The sequence below is a fragment of the Salmo trutta genome, chromosome 5 (assembly GCF_901001165.1).
Source record: "Salmo trutta chromosome 5, fSalTru1.1, whole genome shotgun sequence".
Classification (NCBI taxonomy): Eukaryota; Metazoa; Chordata; class Actinopteri; order Salmoniformes; family Salmonidae; genus Salmo; species Salmo trutta.
In genome coordinates this window covers 24883163-24909333 of record NC_042961.1, presented here as the reverse complement: position 1 = coordinate 24909333, position 26171 = coordinate 24883163, and the positions used below count along the sequence as shown (strand labels likewise).

Here is a 26171-nt window from a genome sequence, read left to right as displayed (position 1 = left end):
ATATCATCCTGGGATTTATGGTTTTACCAGCATAGCACACAAGGAGTGGTAAAAACGCAAGAAAAGCCCATTGTGCCTCTGTTACTAAATTGTCACAAACAAATAGCGAACACATAGACGCTGTTAGCTAAATGCTAACGAGCGAGAGCAAACATACATTTTATTTATTATTAACCTTTATTTAACTAGGCAAGTCAGTTAAGAATTTTCTTTTTTTACAATGATGGCCAAACCCTAACCCGGATGACGCTGAGCCAATTGTGCGCCACCCTATAGGACTTCCAATCACGGCCGGTTGTGATACAGCCTGGAATTGAACCAGGGTCTGTAGTGACGCCTCTAGCACTGAAATGCAGTGCCTTAGACCGCTGCGCCAATTGGGAGCAAAGTCTGGCAAATCCAGCTCGTGAAGTTATACAAGCATTGCTAGTACCTACCGAATGTCATTTTCGGTGAGTGTGGACATTTTATGAGCGAAAGTGAACGTGAGAAATGAACAAAGTTGTGATGCATGCTTTTCTGAAGGAAGAGCAGCGTTTGTACATGGAGCAGAGGGGAGAAGAACGGAGGAAGGGGGAAAAAACCTAGTAGGAAGATGGGGAAAACTGCACCGACAACAAAAGCTGAAGAACATACGCACACCCAGGTACTTTCCACAGGTGCTGGAGTTGTAGGCAAACTCATGGATATTTATTTACAAAGTTTCGACCCTTAGGTCTTCATCAGGCATCCATATCCCAGGTGGGGGTGGAAGGTCCTATATATAGGGGCAGTATTCAGTGACATCACTTCCTGAAACAGGAGGTAAAAAATGTATAACCTAGTTTCACAGTATTAACATTCAATGTATCAAAATATATGATCATACACAGAATGTGATCAATATTTATAGTAATATACATACAATATTCAATAAGGATTAAAAAAATATATACAATTCAGACTTATTGAAACTATAAAAACAGTTCAAGGCCAAGAGGAGACGGTGTGTTCAGCCTGTGGATCCAGAAAGATTCCCTTTGAAGAAGTTTCCTCTCAATGTCCCCTCCCCTGCGTGACATCTTGACCATTTCTATTCCAATGTACCTCAGAGAACTAATAGGATGTCCAGCTTGTACAAAATGAGCAGCCACCGGATTGTTTTGTCTCATAGGTTTCGTATATTGCTGCGGTGCTCACTGATCTGTGTCTTAAGGCTTCTATGGATTTTCCCTATGTAAGACAGACCACAAGGACATTTCAACATGTAAATAACATTGGTGGACATGCAGGTAATCAGGCCCTTGATCTTAAATCTTTGTCCTGTGCGGGGTGGGTAAATGAGTTACATTTGTACGTAAAGCTGCATTGAGCACATTGGCCACATTCGTAATTACCCTCAGGAACCTTGTCCAAAAAAGTTTCCCTTTTCTCTGGTGGGTAATCAGATTTAACCACAATATCTCTCACCTTTTGGAGGTGTTTTAAAAACCATACGTGGGGGATATTTAAAAATGGGCTTCAATTGTGGGTCAGTATCAATAATGTACCGGTGCTTCCTGATAATGTCCTTTAAATGCCTTCCCCAATAGGGAGTATTGGGTAAAGCATGATGGGACATGTTCTGCTTTCTTTTACTTTAAAACGATCATGGGTATGTTTTACACAATTGTCTTTGTACCCCCTTTCCTTAAATGTTTGTTTGAGGTCCGTTGTCTGTTTTAGATAAGCAGCATCAGAGCTGCATATTCTTCTGATACGACTGAATTGACTCATGGGGAGACTTTTAATAAGTGGATGTGGATGAAAGCTGTCACCTCTAAGGAGGGTATTCCTGTCCGTAGGTTACAGATAACCCATCCAGATCTCTTTGACTTCTGGCAGAAAGCCAACAGAGACTGGCCAAAATATATAGAACGTTATGGACTCACCCGTTCCTGCTTTCTCCCGTTGTGCTATTTACAAACACGTGACTGGCTCGACTGTTCCAGGGAACTACAGTAAGCTTCATAATGTGAAATGAAGAACGCAATCTGCTTAATCTCCTAACGTATTGCTTAAGTTGACTGCAGTTATTAACTTAAGTAGCCACAAATATTCAAATTTATTGAAAAACTTCAAAAGTACACTACCGTTCAAAAGTTTGGGGTCACTTAGAAATGTCCTTGTTTTCCATGAAAACATACATGAAATGAGTTGCAAAATGAATAGGAAATATAGTCAAGACGTTGACAAGGTTAGAAATAATGATTTTGAATTGAAATAATAAATTGTGTCCTTCAAACTTTGCTTTTGTCTAAGAATCCTCCCGTTTACCCTGTACAAATCTCCCACTTTACCACCACCAAAGCACCCCCAGACCATCACATTGCCTCCACCATGCTTGATAGATGGCGTCAAGCACTCCTCCAGCATCTTTTCATTTTTTCTGCGTCTCACGAATGATGTTCTTTGTGATCTGAACACCTCAAACTTGTCCATAACACTTTTTTTCCAATCTTCCTCTGTCCAGTGTCTGTGTTCTTTTGCCCATCTTTAATCTTTTCTTTTTATTGGCCAGTCTGAGATATGGCCTTTTCTTTGCAACTCTGCCTAGAAGGCCAGCATCCCAGAGTCGCCTCTAAACTGTTGACGTTGAGACTGGTGTTTTGCAGGTACTATTTAAGGAAGCTGCCAGTTGAGGACTTGTAAGGCATCTGTTTCTCAAACGAAACATTCTAATGTACTTGTCCTCTTGCTCAGTTTTGCACCGGGGCCTCCCACTCTTCGTTCTATTCTGGTTAGAGACAGTTTGCGCTGTTCTGTGAAAGGAGTAGTATACAGCATTGTACGAGATCTTCAGTTTCTTGGCAATTTCTCGCATGGAGTAGCCTTAATTTCTCAGAACAAGAATAGACTGACGAGTTTCAGAAGAAAGGTCTTTATTTCTAGCCATTTTGAGCCTGTAATCGAACCCACAAATGCTGATGCTCCAGATTCTCAACTAGTCTAAAGGCCAGTTTTATTGCTTCTTTAATCAGAACAACAGTCATAGCTGTGCTAACATAATTGCAAAAGGGTTTTCTAATGATCAATTAGACTTTTAAAATTATAAACTTGGATTAGCAAACACAACGTGCCATTGGAACACAGGAGTGAAGGTTTGTGATAATGGGCCTCTACGACTACGAAGATATTCAATAAAAAGTCTGCCGTTTCCAGCTACAATAGTCATTTACAACATTAACAATGTCTACACTGTATTTCTGATCCATTTGCCGTTATTTTAATGGACAAAAAAATAGCTTTTCTTTCAAAAACAAGGACATTTCTAAGTGACCCCCAACGTTTGAACGGTAGTGTCGTTTTTTTTAAAATGTATTTTATTTGACCCCCTTTTTTGATCTTGTCTCATCGCTGCAACTCCCCAACGGGCTTGGGAGGCGAAGGTCGAGTCATGCATCGTCCAAAACATGACCCGTCAAACTGCTCTTCTTAACACCTGCCTAACCCGGAAGCCAGTCGCACCAATGGGGATGCAACACTGTTCAACTGACGACCAAGGTCAGCCTGCAGGCCCGCCACAAGGAGTTGCTAGAACGCGATGAGCTTTGCAATCCCCTCCGGCCAAACCCTCCCCAAACCCGGGCGACGCTGGGCCAATTGTGCACCGCCCTATTGGACTCCCAATCACTGCCGGTTGTGATACAGCCGGGATCGAACCCGGGTCTGTAGTGACACCTTAGTACTGCGATGCAGTGCTTTAGACCGCTGCGCCACTCGGGAGGCCCCCAAAGAAGTAGTTTTGACGGTATTGAAAAACTATATTGGCTTTTCCCAAATACCCCGGTATACGGTATATACGGTATACCACCCAAGCCTAGTAGCTAGTCACTCGCCATTTTAGATTTTTTTTATTTAACTATAAATGTTGAATAGTTATTGAGGGGTTACTGTATCATGTTTAAAAACAAGAAACCGACTAAAAACAGTGTTTTCTTTGTATTGGAACGCTTTGTATGGACAATCAAATTGAAGCCAATGTTCAATGTTTTCTTGCTCATAATAACTGCACATGATTTTACCGCAACAAATGCAACAGACTAGCACAACACCCTTCAATTGAAATGGCGGGAAACAAATGAAAGCGCCTACATCTCTCAAACTGATCAGAAATGAAATCACAGAATAATTATATTGGAGCAGGAGAACTTCTAAATCGGCTACCAAAACCTCAAAGAATTTTCATGTGCCAAAGAGCCTACAGGGAATGTCAGATTTTTGAGGTAGGCTAATCCATGATGACTGAATTGTGCATGGCAAAACTTCAACTAAGATTTTGAACTTTTTAAATACCTGGTTTGCATAACCATTCTTGCCTTAGCTTTTACTGGTATATGTCCTAACTTTGTAAATCGCTGTCAGTCTGCACTCCACGCACCAACCAGCTGTTTGAGAGCTCGCGCTCTCTCTGCCCGACAGATTATCTATAGGCTATGTGTGCAGCGTGCATGATAAATAGTCAACATAATGAATGAACAGCTTCTGGAATCCATCTGTTCTTAATAAATTATATAGCCTAGATTAAAAATAGCATTATTACAATATTTTTTTCACTGGCCCAAGCAGGCCACTGACGGGGACGATCGACTGGCCCGGATGTCGAGCCCTGACACACACAGGGGCATTCCCATGCCGTTGTTACCTCTTCAGAAAGTTGGTACATTTTTGGTCAATTGCACATTGCTATTTGAATAATGGTGAATCAAAACCTAATGTGACCTTTGCAAAAAATGTGTGTCGCACTGCCAAGTCAGAGTCTCAAATGCGACTATTTTGGTCACAGTATTGGACCCTGTTTATGTCTAGTCCCCTCAAACATGGACCTCGAAGCCAGTTAAACTGTGTTTTTCATTGTTCCTTACTATTCAGGGACTGATTTAGACTGGTGTAATTCATTATAAGGTAGAACAGAAAACCAACAGCCTCCGGACCTTGTAGTGTAAGAGTATAATACCCTGGTCTAGTCAATGTTATCTAGCTGTGCTTATGTTGCTATTGTTGTAGAATGCCCTTGTTGATACTAGGCAGATGGCCACAGCTATATAACTAGCTAGCAAGATGACAAAGAAACTATACTAAACAAAAGTATAAATGCAACATGAAACAATTTCAAAGATTTTACTGAGTTACAGTTCATAGAAGGAAATCTGTCAATTTAAATAAATTCATTAGGCCCTAATCTATGGATTTCACATGACTGGGCAGGGGCGCAGACATGGGTGAGCCTGGGAGGGCAAAGGCCCACACACTTGGGAGCCAGGTTCACCCACTGGGGAGCCAGGCCCAGACAATCAGAATGAGTTTTCCCCCACAAAAAGGCTTTATTACAGACAGAAATACTCCTCAGCACCCCCACTCCCCCACCTCAGACAATCCCACAGGTGAAGAAGCCGGATGTGGAGGTCCTGGGCTGGCGTGGTTACACGTGGTCTGCGGTTGGAAGGCCGGTTGGATGTACTGCCAAATTCTCTAAAACAACGTTGGAGGTGGCTTATGGTAGAGAAATTAACATTAATTTCTCTGGCAAAAACTGTCGGACTTTCCGACAGTCAGCATGCCAATTGCACGCTCCCTCAAAACTTGAGACATGTGGCATGGTGTTGTGTGAAAAAACTGCACATTTTAGAGTGGCCTTTTATTGTCCCCCAGCACAAGGTGCACCTGTGTAATTGTCATTCTGTTTAATCAGTTTCTTGATATGCCACATTTGTCAGGTGGATGGATTATCTTGGCAAAGGAGAAATGCTCACTAACAGGGATGTAAACACATTTGTGCACAACATTTTAGAGAAATAAGCTTTGTGTGCATATGGAACATTTCTCGGATTTTTTTATTTCAGCTCATAAAATATGGGACCAACACTACATGTTATATTTCATTCGCTCTTAATAATCGCATACAGCCTATAGATACATTTTTAGCTACCTGACTAACGTTAGCCAAATGGTTAGCATGATTCGCTAGCTAGGTAAAGTAAAGACACTGCGTTGACTCTCGACAGTCAGCTATAGGCAGCTGCTTCATGAAAACAGATCCATTGTGATTTAATTTTGTTACTAGCTACAGTGGCCAGATAGCTAGCTTGGTAAAGGATTTAGTGTGCATTGCTGCACTTACCACCCCATTCGTTTCATATGAAGTTTGTGACTGCCTTGCTCAGTTAGCAAGCTAACGTTAGCTAGCTAGCTACAATTTTAGCTAGCTAGCAAGTAAATGTTAGCTAGTGTTACAACTAACTAGCTAGCAAGCTAACATTACAAAATAACATTACAAGTAGAAACGGCAGGCTCCTCGGTATGCTCCAGGTACATATTTTGTACTAGCAAGAGAAGGAATGGCCTCCTGTGATAAGTGCTTATCTGCAGTCTATCAGCAGTCGGTGTGTTTCATGCTTTAATATCAAAATCAAATCAATAAATAAAATATCCATCTGATATTTAGCCTTTCTCATAACTCTGGTTAAACAAGTAGGCCTAACTAACTTTATTAGCCCCTTGTCTGGTTAGATAGGTTTTTTATCATTTCTAAAAGTCTTCTGTTAGTGCCTTGAACAGAACAGACCCGCCATGGCTTTTGGCCATCCCACAGGACTTTCTAAAAGCAACGCACCAAAAATATCTAATTTACTCTGGTCTGGGCAGAGAGAAGGCTTCCTCCCATAATCTTGTCCACTCTCGAACCCTCCCTTAGATCACTAGGATCCCCAGAGAATGGGTGTGTTAAGCAGAAGTAGCCCAGTCCTGTTCAATTGCAGCCAGGGTTTTCTATGGGCAAGAGTTGCACTTATTGTCAGTTTAGGCTAGTTGATTTACGTGTAGTGAATAGTAACCAGATAAGCACAGTGCACCAGCATCTACACTTTGACTGTTTTTGATCATCTTCTAGATGTGTTTGTTAATTTATTCGATGGCATACCCACACTAATTGTAGCAAGGTCAAGATGGGTCAGACATCACTAAAATATAGTTTTGGCACATTATTCATTGGGAAGTTCTGATCCTGGCTGCTGTTTACTGCTGGTAATTTCTATGTGAAAGGACCCATGAGCACCAACATGTTAAGTTCATAGGAGCATGTCAAATGAAAGCTAAGAGTCTATTTTTTTAACAGCCATTTTACATCCTAAAAATTAGGAATAAGCAAAGGCTTTGATTTCTGGTCAAACAGATGGGTCTTAGAAAACATCTACCAGAAAATGTCTTAAAAGGTATTAGAAATACATCAAAACACAATGTTGAAGTAATATCAACACTTATATTTAGTTTTAGAGAAATTGTTCTGCCTTCTGTAAATTTAAACACCCACACCAGTTTTCAAGTGTAAGTGTCGGTTAAGTGTTTTAATTTTTTTATTTAATTGTATTTTAAATTTTTTTGTATTACATTTTGGGGTTGGGGGGGGTCGAGGTGAGGAGGAAGATTTTTTAAGATGCTGTTTGAAGAGTTAGGGTTTCAGATGTTTTTGGAAGATGGGCAGGGACTGTCCTAGCTTCAGGGGGAAGCTGGTTCCACCATTGGGGTGTTAGGACAGAGAAGAGCTTGGACTGGGCTGAGCAGGAGCTGCCCTCCCGTAGGGGTGGGAGGGCCAAGAGACCTGAGGACTGCTCGGGTTGGGGTGTAGGGTTTGAGCATAGCCGGAAGGTATTGACGCATCAGTGTTTATAATTGTTGTTATTTCCCTGCTACACGTGGAAATCACCACAACATTCCCACCCCCAATTCCTGTATGTATTAGCAGCCTGCGTCAGTCTTCGAGGTGGAACCTTAACAGGAATTTGAATGTGTCATGTTATAGCTGACACCACATTCTTTCAGCAGGCATCATAGAATCTTAATTCGGAGCAGTTATTTAAGAGTTTTTGGAAAATGTGGACACATAAAAGACTGAGGGAGATTTTACTGAAATTCTGTTACCAAACTTTGCATCTGCACAGTTCTTCCCAGTGAATTTATTTTTGTACAATTTTCAGTGTAAATTGTTTCAAGTTGTCATTGTGCATAGAGTTGTATGGTTTGTTAAACTGAAATCAATCAGTTTTTTTTGGCATACATGTTAAGCGAGGAATCTTAGTCTCAGCACCATTCCGTTTATCGTGGAATTCAAATCAAATCAAATTTATTTATATAGCCCTTCGTACATCAGCTGAAATCTGAAAGTGCTGTACAGAAACCCAGCCTAAAACCCCAAACAGCAAGCAATGCATGTGAAAGAAGCACGGTGGCTAGGAAAAACTCCCTAGGAAAAACTCCCTAGAAAGGCCAAAAACCTAGGAAGAAACCTAGAGAGGAACCAGGCTATGAGGGGTGGCCAGTCCTCTTCTGGCTGTGCCGGGTGGATATTATAACAGAACATGGTCAAGATGTTAAAATGTTCATAAATGACCAGCATGGTCAAATAATAATAATCATAGTAGTTGTCGAGGGTGCAACAAGCACGTCCGGTGAACAGGTCAGTCTTCGAGGTGGAATTGCCCTGCTCTATCTGAAGTAGCATGACCCATCCATAATGGTGCTCTGTGGGCTGTTATTGGTGTGTATTATGTGAAATTGGATTGCTCAGTCATTTGGCAAAGCTGGAATTGCAGATGGCTGCAGTTTTAGTTGTGTTAAGAGGGCGATTGTTGTGGCGTTGATTGTGTTTTGTCGTCACCTCTCTCAATAGATTGCTCTCTGCAACCCTCTCTCCCCTTCATCTCTCTCTTGCGCAACTTAGGCTTGTATCTTGTTAGCTTTGCATTGATTTGCACTGAGATGCGGCACAGGCACGGTACACAGGGAGGTGTTCATATAGGCCTACCACTAGGGATCTTTTTATACTAGCCACACACGTGCTGTATTATTTTGGGTGCTGCATTTAGAAGGCTCACCCGAGTCTCTTTGATGCCTAATAAGAATGGAGCCATGCTAATGAGGACACAGGATGGATGGATGCAGATTAGCTAACTGACCCCATACCACACACTGGCAGCGCTCGTCATTTTTCCCTGGACACTCGCTTCGTGTTAGCCTAACGACAGCAGCATATAGGCTACCCTGTGTAGGAGCATTAAGCAGATAAAGGTCATACAACTCTTTAGGCCTGTAAAACTATTCTACCACATTACAATATGGTGGCAGTGTATGTAGCCGAGGCCTCATCCTATTTCCTAGTTCCCACCGCCTTCATATCGTTCTGAAACACTCCTCATTACATGTTACACCTTTGCCTAGATTTTATTGTGATTTTAAAGGTTATGTGCCGGGCAGTGCGTGCAGATACCAAAATTCAGATTTGTCACCGGCCCAACATAACCACCGTTAAAGTTGCACAATCACAATATCAATTTCTGTATAAAACACCACACGAGTTAGCTATTCTTGGGCATGATTTAAAAAAAAAAAAAATGTTGGAATGTGAATCCTCAAATGACTCTTGTCTTGTAAACTAACCTTTGTTTGTTTTTTCGTGGACGTGATTAGACTTCGTAAGGATAAAATCCGCCAAACCACATGGAAAAACATGTCCCTCCTTAGAAAGTTGATGTTGCTTCACATTACCAACCAGTCCATTTGGAGGGAAAGACAAAAGGAAAAGGAGGGTGTGCACCTTTCTCCTATTAAGTGCATTTGCTGAAAGCTGCATTGTCCAGTGTCCAATTTTTTTTTACCACGACCTTGTTTGTTTGTGAAAGGCCTAACCGTTCCCAATCAATCTGTGTATGGAATTGAACTAGGTCCACACATGCAAACCCAGTACTCTGCACTGATTAGCTCACACAAAAGGTTACTCATGCACATAGGTTCTTAGTTAGTCTTGCTTTGAGTGGGATGATTCTTACCTTTTGTAGATTGCTTTGCGTTGGACTGTTATAATAGAGGCCATCTCTCTGATATTACTATGTGAGGGAATTTCTGTGCATATCTGAACCTGGCGTGTAAGTGAATTGCCTTGCTGTTTGAATCTTAGACTAAGTCCTTATATCATGTCTGTCAAAGCTGGATTGTTTTTTTTAATGAATTGTACATTATTTATAGGCTAGTGAGTTTTTAAGTAAGTCTTGTGAGAACCGATAATGGATAGGTCACTGTAATTGCAAATGCCTGTTATCATAACTAAAGCTTTTGACCACTCAGTTAACATGGTTGAGGGTGAATGGGGCCTCAAGGTCCATGTCTTGAAGGAGGGAAGGGAGATAACGTGTAAAGTCCGTAAGTTCTTGTGGAGAGAGGGGAAGTGGCACCACCCCTTGAGAGAATAGTGGGAACACCTCCAACCCAACACACAATACACCCCCACTCGCACCCTTATCCACGACTTAGTCGGGGACGGGAGACCGACTGTAACACTAGATCAATTACAATGAAAGAATGAGTGATGTCACACCCAGGCCCCCTGCTCCAATCTTGGCTGTTTACAGCTACAGTTTAAGGAGGAATGTCCTGCTTGAAACTCCCTCGTCCCTCCCTCCCCCTCACCATTTAGCCTGCCATGAGCAACCTTATGAGTTAGGCCTATGATCATTACACACTGTTCACTGTTGATTCTCTCCCCCCACTTAGTGACGGGTGTGTATTTGTGTGATCGTCATTATTAGTAGGGATGGGCATGAGTAATGGAGTACTTGAACGGACGTCAAAGCTCGATCTTTAACCAGAGATCAATTTTTTTTTAAATGCTGTGAAACTATTTGATGGAATGTGTTTTGTGGCTGCCCGGCAAGTAAAATGTTATCTTAAAGACCACTTTGATATGCTTTGACTCAAGTGTACCATTTCTACATGTGCATTTCCAGGGCTCAACAGAAAATAAACCAAGCCAAGCATCACACTGTTCTACTCTCTAAGGTCCCTTTCCCCTCTGTGTCTCATTCACTCAATTGCGTTCCGACCGCTCCCTCCACACACGTGCTGAGTGCGCACAAAAGCACCCCTTAGGCCTACAGAAATAAATGCCTATAAAAACGTATCTAGTGGCGCAGCGTTCTAAGGCACTGCATCGCATTGCTAGAGGTGTTGGTACAGAACCGGGTTCATTCCCGGGCTGGGCCACAACTTACCGTGGCAGGGAGTCCCATAGGTGGCGCCCAATTTGCCCAGCGTTGTCCGGGTTAGGGCAGGGTGTGGCCGGTGGGGCTTTACTTGGCTCATTGCGCTCTAACGACTCCTTGTGGCGGGCCGGGTGCCTGCAGGCTGACCTCGATCGCCAGTTGAACTGTGTTTCCTCCGACACATTGGTGCGGCTGGCTTCTGGGTTAAGCTGTTGGTTGTTAAGGAGCGCGGTTAGGCTGGTCATGTTTCGGAGGACGCATGACTCCACCTTCGCCTCTCCCGAGCCCGTTGGGGAGTTGCAGCAATGAGACGATCGACTACAGTTTGATCACAAATGGACTGTTGATTGAAGTAGGAAAATATGTGTTCTAACAACGAGCTGCAGTTTTGGAATAATTGTGTCCCGTCTATTTTCCACTTAAGCTACTTTGCGAACTGCTAGTGCCATTTAGAATTGGTTAGGAGGGCTGTCCCCGACCCAACAAAAATATTGGTTGACCGAAAGTCGTCTGTTCTTTTGACCAATCAATTTGTCAATTTTAAATGGTGTATTTTTCCATATACAGTCCCAATCAAAAGTTTGGACACACCTACTCATTCAAGGGTTTTTCTTTATTTTTGACTATTTTCTACATTGTAGAATAATAGTGAAGACATAACTATGAAATAACACATATGGAATCATGTAGTAAGCCAAAAAGAGTTAAACAAATCCAAATATATTTAAAGTAACCACCCTTTGTCTTGACAGCTTTGCACACTCTTGGCATTCTTTCAACCAGCTTCATGAGGTAGTCACCTGGAATGCATTTCAATTAAGAGGTGTACCTTGTTAAAAGTTAATTTGTGGAATTTCTTTCCTCCTTAATGCCTTTGAGCCAATCATTTGTGTTGTGACAAGGTAGGGGTGGCATACAGAAGATAGCCCTCTGGTAAAAAAACAAATTCATATTCTGGCAAGAACAGCTCAAATTAGCAAAGAGAAACAACAGTCCATCATTACTTTAAGACATGAAGGTCAGTCAATCCGGAAAATTTCAAGAACTTTGAACCTTTCTTCAAGTGCAGTCGCAAAAACCATCAAGCCCTATGATGAAACTGGCTCTCATGAGGACCGCCACAGGAAAGGAAGACCCAGAGTTACCTCTGCTGCAGAGGATAAGTTCATTAGTTACCAGCCTCAGAAATTGCAGCCCAAATAAATGCTTCAGAGTTCAAGTGTGTTTTTAATAAAATCAACTATATCTATTGAGCTTGTCGTATGCTTTAAGGACACTGCTTGATTAAATAAGACACATATGACTCGAGAGAGCCAGAGATCAAGACAACCAGAAGTAAAAAAACGTAACCTGACCCGGCCATCCTCCCACTCCTGCTAGCTTTTGCAGATTCTGCCATTACTCTCCTGAAGTGGCCGGTAATAGGCTACACGAGGAGTCGGCAAACTTTCTCATGTGGAATGCCAATTTATCTTACCATTTTCTACCGCTCTGCGTGCCAGTTATGGTTTTCAAATGCACTTTTTCGTGGAACATTTTAATTGAATTTATAATAACGTCTTCGTATCTCAATCATTGTCATGTGGTTAAATCAAAATTCTATTCAAATCTTAATGAAAATGATACAAACCTAAAAAGTAACTTCCATTGCCAACTATAAAAATAGCCTACATAAAGCCAACAAATAAAAACATTGCAGCCTGCAGGTAGAAAATATCTTGATTTAAAAACAAATATCTTATAAATCACATTGGCTACGCATGGCCTGTCTGCAACCAACTTGAAATATTGTATCAACTATTAACTTGGGTCTGAACTCCAAGTTTCCCAGGCCAGTGAGCTCTGGACAGAAACAGTTGTAGGCTATTTGTGCAAGGGATAAGAAGTAATCAGGTAGGCCTATTTTATGAAGTTTCCACTGGATCAGAGCATGACATTTTTCCCTTTCACGCTGAGTGGTTATCGAAAAGGAGTGGGCTGTAAAGATATTTAGAATATATTGAGGAACTTTTGTCATTCTCTATGGATGTAAAAACAGACTTCCTTTGCTTGCTGTTTGAGGTGAAGAACACATTACTTTGAGAAGCTCCACAGCTCATTACTGGTGGTACGTTAAGCTAATCAGAAATACTATCAGATCCCCAAATGGGCACATTTTATATGCCTACATTTGCGCGCAGGCCAGGTAGCCTATAGGCCTACTTCTATGCGTAATCAGGTGCGCATCCTTACTCTAAACAAAGACAATAACTAAATTGACAACTCGTAAATGGAATGAAATAAACAAAAACTTGTTCCTCACAAGTGTAGCATAGGTTGTGCGCTCTGCAAGCAACATGTCTACTCCAACAATGAGAATGGTAAAAGACTGGAATAATAATGCAGTATATTGAATGCATTAACAGAAATTACCGTAACCAAACAAACATTGTAGATACAAATGATAGGAATTGGGCCTCCCGAGTGGCGCAGCGGTCTAAGCCGTCACTACAGACCCGAGTTCGATCCTGGGCTGTATCACAACCGACTGTGATCGGGAGTCCCATAGGGCCGAGCACAATTGGCCCAGCGTCGTCCGGGTTTGATTGTGGCCTGTGGAATGTTGTCCCACTCCTCTTCAATGGCTGTGTGAAGTTGCTGGATATTGGCGGGAACTGGAACAGGCTCTCTTCCACGTCGATCCAGAGCATCCCAAACGTGCTCAATGGGTTACATGTCTGGTGAGTATGCAAGCCATGAAAAAACTGGGACATTTTCAGCTTCCAGGAATTGTATACAGGTCCTTGTGACATGGGTATCTCTGTGCATTCACATTCCCAACGATAAAATGCAATTGTGTTCATTGTCTGTAGCTTATGCCTGCCCATACCATAACCCCACCACCACCATGGGGCACTCTGTTCACAACATTGTCATCAGCAAACCGCTCGCCCACACGATGCCACACTTCTCTAGTGTGCCAGTGGCCATCGAAGGTGAGCATTTGCCCACTGAAGTCAGCCAGGTCTTGACCCTGGTGAGGACGATGAGCACACACACAGATGAACTTCCCTGAGACGGTTTCTGACAATTTGTGCAAAAATTCTTTGGTTGTGCAAACCCACAGTTTGTATCAATCCTTTGGCTATTCGTTTTGCAAAAATCTGCAATCACATGAGCGCTCCAGAAACACCGCTAACCAAGCAACGGTCTCTGGCTGGTGCTCACTTGCATTAAAAGGTAGGCCTAACTATACCCCACATTTTTCTGATACCACAAAAGTGGTCTCCTGATGGGATTTAAGCAGTTGTGGACTTAGAACTTTTCTATAAAAAAGGGTGACATTTGGAAAAACGGAATGAGGCAGAAAATAACAGATTTTATAGGGCCCCAACAAATTAGGGATAGGCATTTGACATTTTTGACTGTTCGAGTACTCGGATGATTTTTTTCAAGTACTGAAATATTTTTTTATTTAATTTTTGACCCGTTTCAGAAAGCTGGGAGTATGACGGATGTCGCTACTTCACAGGAGAGGCATTTGAATGTAAAAAACCCCCCCAAAAACTTTTATTTGCCGTAATAACAAACGTGTATGTAATCTGTAAATATAAATAAAATGTGAAATCACAAAACTGTTTAGAAACGGAGAAAATACAGAATATTCCACAACCACGATTGGTTGAGATAATGAGGAGCCGGGACATTCACGAAAGAGAGCATCCATTATGTCATGCAAGGCTTCTCCGTCAAATGGCACATCCTGCTCTCTGCTACCGTGGATATTTGAAAGAGCCATTGGATTTACTCATATTTTCATCATGGACAACATGCAAAGTGTAGTTTCAGCTTTCAATATCAGTGTTGTCCTTGGTAAAAATAGATAGCCTAATGTTAAGAGAAATCATCTGGTTTTAGCTCTGGATGTCATGAGTGGCATTAGCAACAGTCATAGGCTGCCCTAGGCCAGGGGGGATAGGCCTTGGTAATTCAACGTAATCAGTCATGTGCTGAGTCTGGGCCTGATTCCTCTGGCATCTTAACGCCGTTGCAGCTGACTGCAAAATCCCTGTATCTCTATTGAAACAGAGGTTTTACTCTTGTCTATGTGTTTCACTGTTGTAGGAAGCTGGGCCTAGTTGGTGACGCTAGTGCAGACTGTAGAGCCTGCTCTGCTTGGCTCATCTAGGCTAACTGGGGCAACTATGTTATGTAACTGGGGCAATAATATATTATATTTGCAATTTAGCAGACACTTTTATCCAAAGCGACTTAGTCATGCGTGCATACATTTTACGTTTAGGTGGTCCCGGGAATCAAACCCACTACCCTGGCGTTACAAGCACTATGCTCTACCAACAGAGCTACACAGGACCGCAATGGTATCTCTGCAAATGTGAGAGGGTGGGAGGGAAACTGGGAGTACACCATGGCAGTTTGGAGATCAGATGAGATCTCCCACTACTAGAGGTCCTTTTGAAGCTAAGTTAGTAGAGCATGACACTTGTAACACCAGAGTAGTGGGTTCAATTCACAGGACCACCCATACAAAAAATATATGCACACATGACTAAGTCGCTTAGGATAAAAGCGTCAGCTAAATGGCATATATTGCAGTATTATCAAATTGTATTTGTCACTTGCTCCAAATACAACAGGTGTAGACCTTACAGTGAAATGCTTACTTACAAGCCCTTAACCAACAATGCCATTTTAAGAAAATACACCCCCCAAAAAGTAAGAGAAAGAAGAACAAATAATTTAGCATGTGACTCAGTTGGTAGAGCACGGGACCACCCTTTTATGGCTTGGGGACTAGAGCAGGTCCCGTGTGGCTCAGTTGGTGTAGAGCATGGTGTTTGCAAACGCCAGGGTTGTGGGTTTGATTCCCACGGGGGACCAGTATGAAAAACAAATGTATGAAATGTATGCATTCACTACTGTAAGTCGCTCTGGATAAGAGCGTCTGCTAAATTACTAAAATGTAAATTAAAGAGCAGCAGTAAATATCAATAGTGGGGCTATATACAGGGGGTACCGGTACAGTCTGAATGTGCGGGGGCACCAATGTCGAGGTAATTGAGGTAATACGTACATGTAGGTAGAGTCATTAAAGTGGCTATGCATAGATAATAACAGAGAGTAGCAGCAGCGTAGAAGAGGGGGGGCAATGCAAATAGTCTGGGTAGCCATTTGATTAGGTGTTCAGGAGTTTTTTATGGCTTGGGGGTAGAAGCTATTTAGAAGCCTCTTGGACCTAGACTTGGCGCTCCGGTACCACTTGCCGTGCGGTAGCAGAGAGAACAGTCTATGACTAGGGTGGCTGGAGTCTTTGACAATTTTTGGCCTTCCTCTGACACCGCCTGGTATAGAGGTCCTGGATGGCCCCGGTGATGTACTGGGCCGTACGCACTACCCTCTGTAGTGCCTTGCGGTCGGAGGCCGAGCAGTTGCCATACCAGGCAGTGATGCAACCAGTCAGGATGCTCTCGATGGCGCAGCTGTAAAACCTTTTGAGGATCTGAGGACCCATGCCAAATCTTTTCAGTCTCCTGAGGGGAATAGGTTTTGTCTTGGTGTACTTGGACCATGTTAGTTTGTTGGTGATGTGGACGCCAAGGAACTTGAAGCTCTCTACCTGCTCCACTACTGCCCCGTCTATGAGAATGGGGGTGTGCTTGGTCCTTCTTTTCTTGTAGTCCACAATCTTCTCCTTTGTGTTGATCACGTTGAGGGAGAGGTTGTTGTCCTGGCACCACACGGCCAGGTCTCTGACCTCCTTATTATATTACTAAAGGTTTAAAGTCAATAGTCAATGCGTTCGATTGGAAGGAAATGCAGTGTTAAAGAGATCCATTACCTTTGGTAAGGAGGGAAGAGAGCTGGCTGCCACAAGTAGATTCTATTAGCCTAAACATGATCTTGGAGAGGCAAACCATTTTGAAGGCAGTTTGGGGTCACTGCGCTCAAGAACCTAGTATTGTCCATGCACACTGATGAATTTAGTGTTTGTGTGCGTGTTTGTGCTGGCTGTCTACACTGTTGGGAAAGTTCTTGGTCAGGTCCAGACATACGGTACATGCCAGCAGATCAGCTGGGTGCAGGCAGATCCCTGTGTTAGTTTACAGCCGTGGCCTTGTGTCCCTGCACGTCTGCCTGGCAACTCCTCACTCACTTTACTGCTCCAACTAGCCCTCTTTCTCTCTCACGCACAAGAAATCCCTGTGCAAAAATCCCACGTGCAAAGAATCACCCAATTTCCCCCACACCCAAATGTTGTCTCTAGGATCACTACCATTGAATTTGCAGAATTGCTACGGTAACCACGTTTCCATCCACAGTTTTTATTCAAGTCATATAGTATAAAAAATTATCACGACAGCTGTGACAGAAACATGAAGTTTCAGTGTAATTTTATAAATACCGACAGATAGTTTGTTCGTTCGACATGGTGGGATCTTTTTGTGTCTAAAATTAATTATGCAGGAAATTGAGGTAGAAACGCCTTTATGCTCAAATATTGATAGAATAACCATCATATCGAAGTAAATTTGGAGTCATGTGGTGATATGGTGTTTGGTCCTCCCGCTACGACTCGGGAAAGCATGCAGTTTATTAGGCTACATATGAAATAAGTTATGATGAACTTGACAGGGTGGTGAAAGTGCACGTTGATGAGCTTGATGCTGCTTTCCAATATATATCCAGGGTCTTATCCGTTATCCATAATAATCTCATCGTGTAGACTAGACAACCCACACAGCTTACCCGCACTGTATCTGTGAGCTGTTGGCTAGAACGTAGGTGCCAAGACCAGAGTAGGCACATTTGCTATTTTACGCAACCATTTTAGTGACAAAACTATTATTAGAGTTGAAACCGATTTGAACTTTGTTTTGGTACATGGAATCTTATGCAAAAAAATGTATGTGTGCACTACGTCATCACGCACTGATTTTTATCTGCAACAAGTCAATTTGGTGAAAACACATCACTGAGAATTTGCATATTTTCTTAATGCGGATTCCAGAATATTCACATGGAAATCTGTCGCCAATTGGATAGAAATTGTTTAGGCCTAACAAAAATTTTCTTTTTTTAGGTTAAATTCTGCAATTGTATAGTAATGTAGGTCATGGATTGTGTGAGATTCCTGTACCTTACAACTGGTCTAATCTGATGTGTCCATCTGTCTGGCAGGTCTTGGTCTCCTATCCATGGAGAAAGTGGGCAAGATGTGGAGCAACCTGAGGAGCCGATGCCAGACCCTCTTCCACAGCGACGGTGCGGGACCCAGTACAGAGAACAGCGTGGTGGAGGTGGACGGTATGCACTGTGTGGTGGACCTGGGACGGGGTGGCAATTCAGGCGAGGCCCAGGCTTCTCGGGCCTCTAGCCTGTCCCGAAGCCTCTTGCCGCTCCCCATGGTTACTGGAGGACGACGTCACAACTGTGTGTCGGACATCCCCCAGATAGTGGAGATCACCATAGACAGCAAAGACAGTGAGGATGCGAGGGGGGGTCGTGGAGGAGTCCCTGTGGCGCGGAGAGACTCGTACTCACGCCATGCACCTTGGGGGGGCAAGAAAAAACACTCATGTTCCACTAAGACTCAGAGCTCCATGGATACAGACAGGCGGTCAGGGCGTGCGCGCGGGGCCGCTGGCCGGAGGGAGCGTCGCTACGGGGTCAGCTCTATCCAGGAAATGGGGGACTCTGGGGGCGGGGGTTGCAGTCTGAGCGCCCGTTCCCTGCGCCAGCGGCTTAGCGATACAGTGGGCCTGTGTCTCCCCCTGCCCCGCCGCCGCTCGCGCTCTTCCAAGACCCCCACCATCTCGAAGCGCAAGATCCACCTAACAGAGCTGATGCTGGAGACCTGTCCCTTCCCCCAGGGCTCGGACTTGGCCAACAAGTGGCACCTGATCAAGCAGCACACAGCGCCCGTCAGCCCGCATTCCTCCACGGCTCTGCTTGACGCCTTCGACACAGCCCACCCCTCCCCTGAGGACGAGGAGGAGCGTCTGCGCGAACGCCGCAGGCTCAGCATTGAAGAGGGAGTGGACCCCCCACCCAACGCCCAGATCCACACCCTGGAGGCCTTGGCGCAGGGCTCCTCTCTGTACAAACTGGGACCAAAGATGGCCCCCGGCATTGCAGAGGCCTCTGGAGAGGCCCGGGGCGCCGTGGCCTGCTGCTCAGGAGGGGGGGTATCGGTGCAGGTGCTCGGGGGGGCTACAGCCCAGTTGGCTGACTGTGACTCGGAGGAGGACTCAACTACCCTATGCCTGCAGGCCCTGAGGCCCAAGCAGCGGCACGCGTCCGGGGATGGCAATCTGAGCCGGAACCAGCCTGGGCCATGGAAGGTGCACACACAGATCGACTACATCCATTGCCTGGTACCGGACCTGTTGCAGATCACTGCACTGCCCTGCTACTGGGGCGTGATGGACCGCTATGAGGCGGAGGCGCTGCTGGATGGACGGCCCGAGGGAACCTTCCTGCTGCGCGACTCGGCCCAGGAGGACTACCTGTTTTCTGTCAGCTTTCGCCGCTACAACCGCTCGCTGCATGCCCGCATCGAGCAGTGGAACCACAACTTCAGCTTCGACGCCCACGACCCCTGCGTGTTCCACTCATCCACCGTCACAGGCCTACTGGAGCACTACAAGGACCCCAGCGCCTGCATGTTCTTTGAGCCGCTGCTCACGGCGCCACTCCACCGGGCCTTCCCTTTCGGCTTGCAGCACCTGGCACGCGCTGCCATCTGCCCCCGGACCACGTACGACGGCATCGGCGGCCTTCCACTGCCCCCGGCCCTGCAGGACTTCCTCAAGGAGTATCACTACAAACAGAAAGTGCGTGTGCGCTGGCTGGAGAGGGAGCCGCCACTCAAGATCAAATAGTGGTGGGGCTCTGGCGGTCTGTGCGTGCAGCCGGGGGCTTAGGCAAAACAGGAAAACTCCCAGCCAATCAGGAGAGGTAATACTGAACATGGCACTTTTCAGTCAGGCGGGGAGGGGTAACTGGAGGGGAGGAGTTGGGTAAAGTGATCTATCCAAGATTCATTCTAATCTCTTTGTTTTACTTATTACTACTTACATCACATGGGATACAAATCTATTATATTCAGTATAATGCTGTCTGGCAAGCACATTTTTACTATTGAACAGATTCTGAAAGGGAGAGCACAAGCCTTCATGCTTGGTCTCCCTCTCTCCTCTTTCATTCTGTCAAGTGTCTGCCTGATCCCACAGCATGAGCTGCCTGCATGGCCCCCCTCCCCCCCTCTCCCCAGTCTCTATCTAGGCCCACATGGTTAGCTAGCTATGTTGTACAGTTCACTCATACTTTCTATCCTTCCTTTTTTTCCCTGTTGCTTGATCAAGCGACTAGAAGAATGCCTGGCGGGCATCGTGAGGCTTGAGGTGTGGAGTTTGACAGTGGCTTTACTGGAGAGAGAGGGGGGTGGGGGTTTGCTGCAACTAAAACTCCTACTGCAGTTCGTTAGGGCCCGCTTGGTGGACAGTGTCGTACAGACACACACCCAGCCATCATCAAGCATCATTGAGTAGGCCTATGTCTGAAATAAGGTGCTGTTTAAGGGTGCTGTCCAGTAGGTCTTCGTCCCAAGGGCAATGTGGAACGCGGCCAGGTCCAAAGGTGCTGCTACAGCGTCCTGCTTCCGTACACCTGTAGGGAACGAGGCATACACAGCAGTGTGTGTGGTCACTGCGAGTCCTTGGCTTTTAGATATCCTCACTGTCATTTCTCGAAGCATAATCATTGTCTCCCACCACCACTGTGTTGGCACAGGTGTACGGTTCTTCTAATGGAACAATACTAATGATATTTGTCCTGGTGGTTGTTTTCTCACACCTGTCTGCCAGTGGCTCAAACCGGCTACAGAACAGGCACTTTAACTGTGCGTGCAGTTTTTGAAGACACACACACTGGTTATTGTCTCAGGGTCTGGTTTGTTTCTGGACCTGTGTTCTGCCTTCATGGTGTCACTTATTTCTCTCTGTGGCATCTGCACCCTCCACATACCATTGACATTTTACAGTTAACTTGACTCCGCTTTACACATTACAGCCACAGTCCCGCTTTATAGTATTAGTACCCGAAGGAGCTACATTTGATATGCGTATTGTCACTGCTGCTAGCCATGCCCGTAATAACCCAGCATATTGTGAGCTTGCATCAGGAAGACGAATACAACAAAGCGTAACCTATGTGCCTTTCATAGAGCCTCCTGATCTACTTTAAACTCTTGAGCCTGGTGCATAGAATACTCCAGCAGCACGTCCCACTCATGTAGCCCTTAAATGGAGGATGAGGAGGAGGAAAAGGAATGATGAGGAGCAGGGGATGAAGAGCTCTCTGTTCATTGGTGCACATTCAATATTTTTTATATATATATATATATATATTTACATTTTTCACATTTCTATTTCATCAAGAAAATATTGTCAGAGTTTGCTAGCTAGCTAGAAGTGAATACACTACTCCCTTGTCTAGCTGTGGAGGCTGGTGGGAGGAGCTATAGGAGGACGGGTTCATTGTAATGGCTGGAATGGAACTAATGGAGTCAGACATGGTTCCGGGTATCTTTGAGGTGTTTGATACCGTTCCATTTATTCCATTCCAGCAATAACAATGAGCCCGTCCTCCTATAGCTCCTCCCAACAGCCGCCACTGCTGTCTAGAATCATTTATTGGCTTCACTTCCAAAAGTCATTGGGTTTTATAGGTGGCTGGATAGGTTGGGCAAGGCAGCGTCAGGTCCTGGAGGGCTTCTACACTGGACATGTTTTAGAACGGCCCCCCTTATTGCGTCACATAGGCACGAGTCTGTAAAATCTATGGAACGCTCTGAAAAAGATAAGAAACGAGGAGCACCTGTATATGGAAATACTATCTGCAAATGTATACAAATATAATTCTTACAAATTATCGGTGTGATATCAGTGATTTTTATCCTGGTTGGATAGGTAACTCGAATCCCGTCTCTCTGAATGGCAGGGAAGATGTTTATTTTAACTACCCAACACACGTTGTCTGTGTGTGTTATCAGAGGGGGAGGATCATGAATGAAAATGCAATGAATGCATATGATTAGCTTATTCATGACCATCTCTGAGTGTCTGTGACCAAAGCTCTGTTATTCAACGGTGTTGCACACAACCTGTATTGTTTTTAGTAGTATTGCTCGCCACTATGTCTCTAGGGCTCTTTAAAATTACCATACTGAATTTTATTTCAACTGAACAAACATTTTAAGCCTACAGGGCAGGCGATGTTACCAGGTAGAAACAGAGACAAGCCCCCATCGCCTTACACCAGTCTTGCAACTGCTCTGGCCTCTTCCAAGCCCTTTTGTGCTACTATCACAGTGTGCTAATGAAAGGTAATGTGATGTGTGGGTATGTGTTATGGTTTGGAGGCAGAAGGGCAGGAAAGTGTGTCATTGTCAAGGGTCAATGGTATAATTGAGGCGTGTGGGTGATAGTTAAATCAACTAAATGTTCTTTTTCATATCCAACCCTCCCTCCCTCTAACTTACTTTGTTTTCAGAAAGCTTGGAGATTGCATGTGAAAATCACCCATTTGTATGATCTATGAAGGGCTGTGGAGGACTGTTTGAATAAGAATAGGTTGACATATAAGTCACTTGCATGTGCACTTGTATGTTCTATATGCGCATCCATGTCTCTCTATCACCCAGACATCTTGTATGGGATAGCTGTTAAAAATTCACTCTCCAGGCTCTTAACCATGCGCGCACACACACCTACTCTTTGCCACCTTTCTATCATGCTACGGCTATGGCCAACTGGCACTAATCACTGGCTAAATGTACCTCGCCAGGATCTACATTTACCGTGCGCTAAAAGGGCCACTGTATTTCCTAATGGGTGCCCCTCTCTTTTTCTGACCACATCCTCAACATGACCCTGCTGATGCTGCTGGGATATGTGGAGGGGACTTAGGGGCTATTGTTTGTGCTGGTGGCTGCTTCCCCCTCCACGTTCTGCGGCCGCCCCAGCCCTGTTTGGGAGCTAGACTAAAGTTAGCATTAAAAGAGAGTAGCGCCTTAGTCTCACAATGTACCATTGAAGGCCCGGTTTCCTGCTGTGGGAATGGGGTGCGGCGGGGGGGGTCTAGGGATTTGTTGAAGTAATGGCACTTTAATTGTCTGTGCGCGTGTTTGTGTTTATTTGTTCAAGGTGGAGATATGGGTGTGAGTATGGAGTATTTCGTTTGTGTTCATACATCACAAGCAATGTTGGAGGACAGATTTATGTTCTGTTGAGTTGCAGACGCGTGTGTGTGTGTGTGTGTGTGTGTGTGTGTGTGTGTGTGTGTGTGTGTGTGTGGACCACATAGAGAGGGTCTGGTGGAGGGGATGTGGAGTCTGCTGTGAGGGGTACCCCCCCTATGAACAATGCCTCTTGTCCACCTATTCTCAGGCAGGCCCAATGTTAGGCTAGTTCCAGGATCTCTTTTCAACCTTCTTCTTATAAATCTGAGGCAGGCAGGTCATATCACCAGCCAACCCTGTTTGACCACATCAAGACCCCTGGCCTGGATCAAGGTTTCAGCTCTTAGAGGAAAAATACAAGTTTTATTCTCATCTTTCCCCTATTTCTTTTTGGAAAGCTGGGTAAAAATGCTATATGCAAACGAGGGGAAAAAATGAAAAGATGTATGTCTAAAGAATTATTATTTTTCATTATTCTTCTCCCTTATATGCAATGGAGTGTACTGTAACAATGGTCGCAATCCTCTGTCACTTTAATGCTGTATGTGCACATCGGTTGCTGTGTGGATGTGGGTGCCGTGGCAACAGGACTTGACAATGATGGGGACTAATGGTTGTCATTCTACAGCACCATTGTTTTCCCAGACTGCCTTATTCATTCTGACCAATCACAAGAGCCCTTTCAAATCTGGGGCCGCAGGCACTGCCACAGACTTTAAAAAAAAAAAACTCTGGTCAGACGAATATCGCCGTTCCATTATTATTAAAACATTTTTTTACTGTTGTCAGGAAGGACTTGGAGAGTGTAAATGTTCACATTTCAGTGTCTTTGTTATTCTGTGTATCTGCTTCACCATTCAGACAGTTGTTTCTTTCCGTTATAACCTGTTCATTTTAAAGAGCCGTATGATGCGACACTTGTAGCTGTCACTCTTGGTGCTTGGCTTATGCTTCATTGTCTTAATATTCCAAATAAAACTGTTAAGCGTAATCAACATTGGGCCGTGTTTGATTTCAGATCTCTCATTCTTCTCTCTTTCTCACTGTGCCGCAGTTTCTTACCTTTCATCGTTCTCTCTACCATAAATGAAAGGGATAATTCACAAAAATGTCAAAATGTGTTTGTTTCCTAACCTCTTAAAGTAGTTTAGTGAAGTTTACCTTCAAACTTAAATGAGGGTGATGACCCAGGCAGGATTTGGTTTGTGGAGTCGGTTGGATATGAGTTAGCCTAGTGACCTGGGGACAGTGATTCAGTAGGAGTATCTGGAGCCAGCCCACTTACTTAATACTGCATGTATTGCCCCCCTCTCTGCATTCTATCCTTAGTCCCACCCCTTCCTCCCAGCTCAGGCCTGGCTGCTGCTCTTGTCTGGTCCGGCCCACCTAGGGCAAGCCTCTCCACTCCTCATCCTCCCTTTCCCAGCAGGGCCTACCAGTAGCTGACTGGAGACGCGAGCACGACCCTAGAGTTTAGTATTTGCTCCTTGAAATGAAGTATAAATAGCATGTGGGTTATCGGTTTCAAGTTAGCTAGCCGAGACGTATAAATAATTGAAGCTCGCCCAGAGGGAGAGAGGGGGAAAAGCAAGCACAGGATGTAGGCTTGCAGGGTTTGACTCAAAAGCTTGAACCTGTTGAAAAACCTCAACAGAGCTCAATACATAATAAATACCTGAACATGCACAAAGCTCACAATCCCTCTCAACACTCAGCATGTTTGAGGAGATAAGCCTGAGCAAGGTGCTACACAGATTTGCTCAACTCTATCACATAATGAGTGGTTATTTGGCATGTAAGGTGAATTTTAGATCAGTGATTCTGAGCAGCGCCTTTCTGCAGGCAGATCCCCAACAAATGTGCTGCACTACCAATGCCAACACGACCAATGCTGACACTACCAATGCCAACATCAAGTTCACTTGTAAACCTGCCTCAGGCCCTTAAAAGCTTCAGCCTTTAGCCACAAATACCCCAAGGCGCTCAGGGAATTTCCAATAAATTGTGGAATCCTGAGCTGAACCAAGACACTACTGGAACGAGGTGGGGATTCTAGCGGTGAGCTCTGGGCCAAACCCACAAGACCTCTACCTGCTGGGCTCTGACTCGGTTCAACCTGAGACAGTAGAGAGTCTTAGTGTTAGCCTCCACAATATACACACGTATCTCTCTTGAGCACATTGAGCTGGAATAAGCAGTTATTGTTGGAAGCACCATCAATGAAAAGTTACCTCGGTTCCAAAACACACATTTTCTGGAGACTTGTGGGAGGAGTGCTGATGACATCGCCCACTGTATGCGCTTTCGGTAGTCTGATTGCGTCCAGACTGAGGAGAAATCCGCACACAATGCATCCCTGACCACCACCTGAAGTGGTCAGACAGATCTGAACACAATCAGACCACAAAGCGCCTTTTGTGTATATATATAAACATTCATACATATATATATATACATACATATATACACATATACACTTTTTTTTAGAATATACCTTCCTTTATTATTCCCTGCAAACCCTACCACCACTCCCAAAATTGGAGTAAACTAATAAACAATAACACTTAGGCTTATACATACTATACACATTTTAAAGACACAATCTATTTTACAGTAGTTATATTTTGTTTGTTTTTAGTGCTGGCCTTCCTCTATTTCTGATGTCCATCCAGTTTGATTTCTATTTGCCATATATTTGTAACTGTTCTATTTCATAAAAGTTCTGAACCTATATACATTTTACAGACCCCGTATATTTTACATGGGTTATCTTATTAGTCCCATCCTTCAGCTCCATTCAACCCCTCCCATGTATCTCTTAACACCATCCATATTGGATTTCTATTTGCCATATATTTTTCAATTGTACTGTGATGCTTCAC

General features: G+C 44.2%; 1 protein-coding gene across 1 annotated transcript in view; it reads left to right on the top strand.

The window, feature by feature from the left end:
* socs5b (suppressor of cytokine signaling 5b) overlaps nt 1-24280 on the top strand; it is a 39918-nt gene extending 15638 nt beyond the window's left edge. The window contains exon 2 of the mRNA XM_029753096.1: nt 18228-24280. Coding sequence (XP_029608956.1) covers nt 18245-19930 — 1686 coding nt within the window. The 5' untranslated portion in view covers nt 18228-18244 and the 3' untranslated portion in view covers nt 19931-24280. The remainder of the gene's footprint in view (nt 1-18227) is intronic.
* The last annotated feature ends 1891 nt before the right edge of the window (nt 24281-26171 follow it).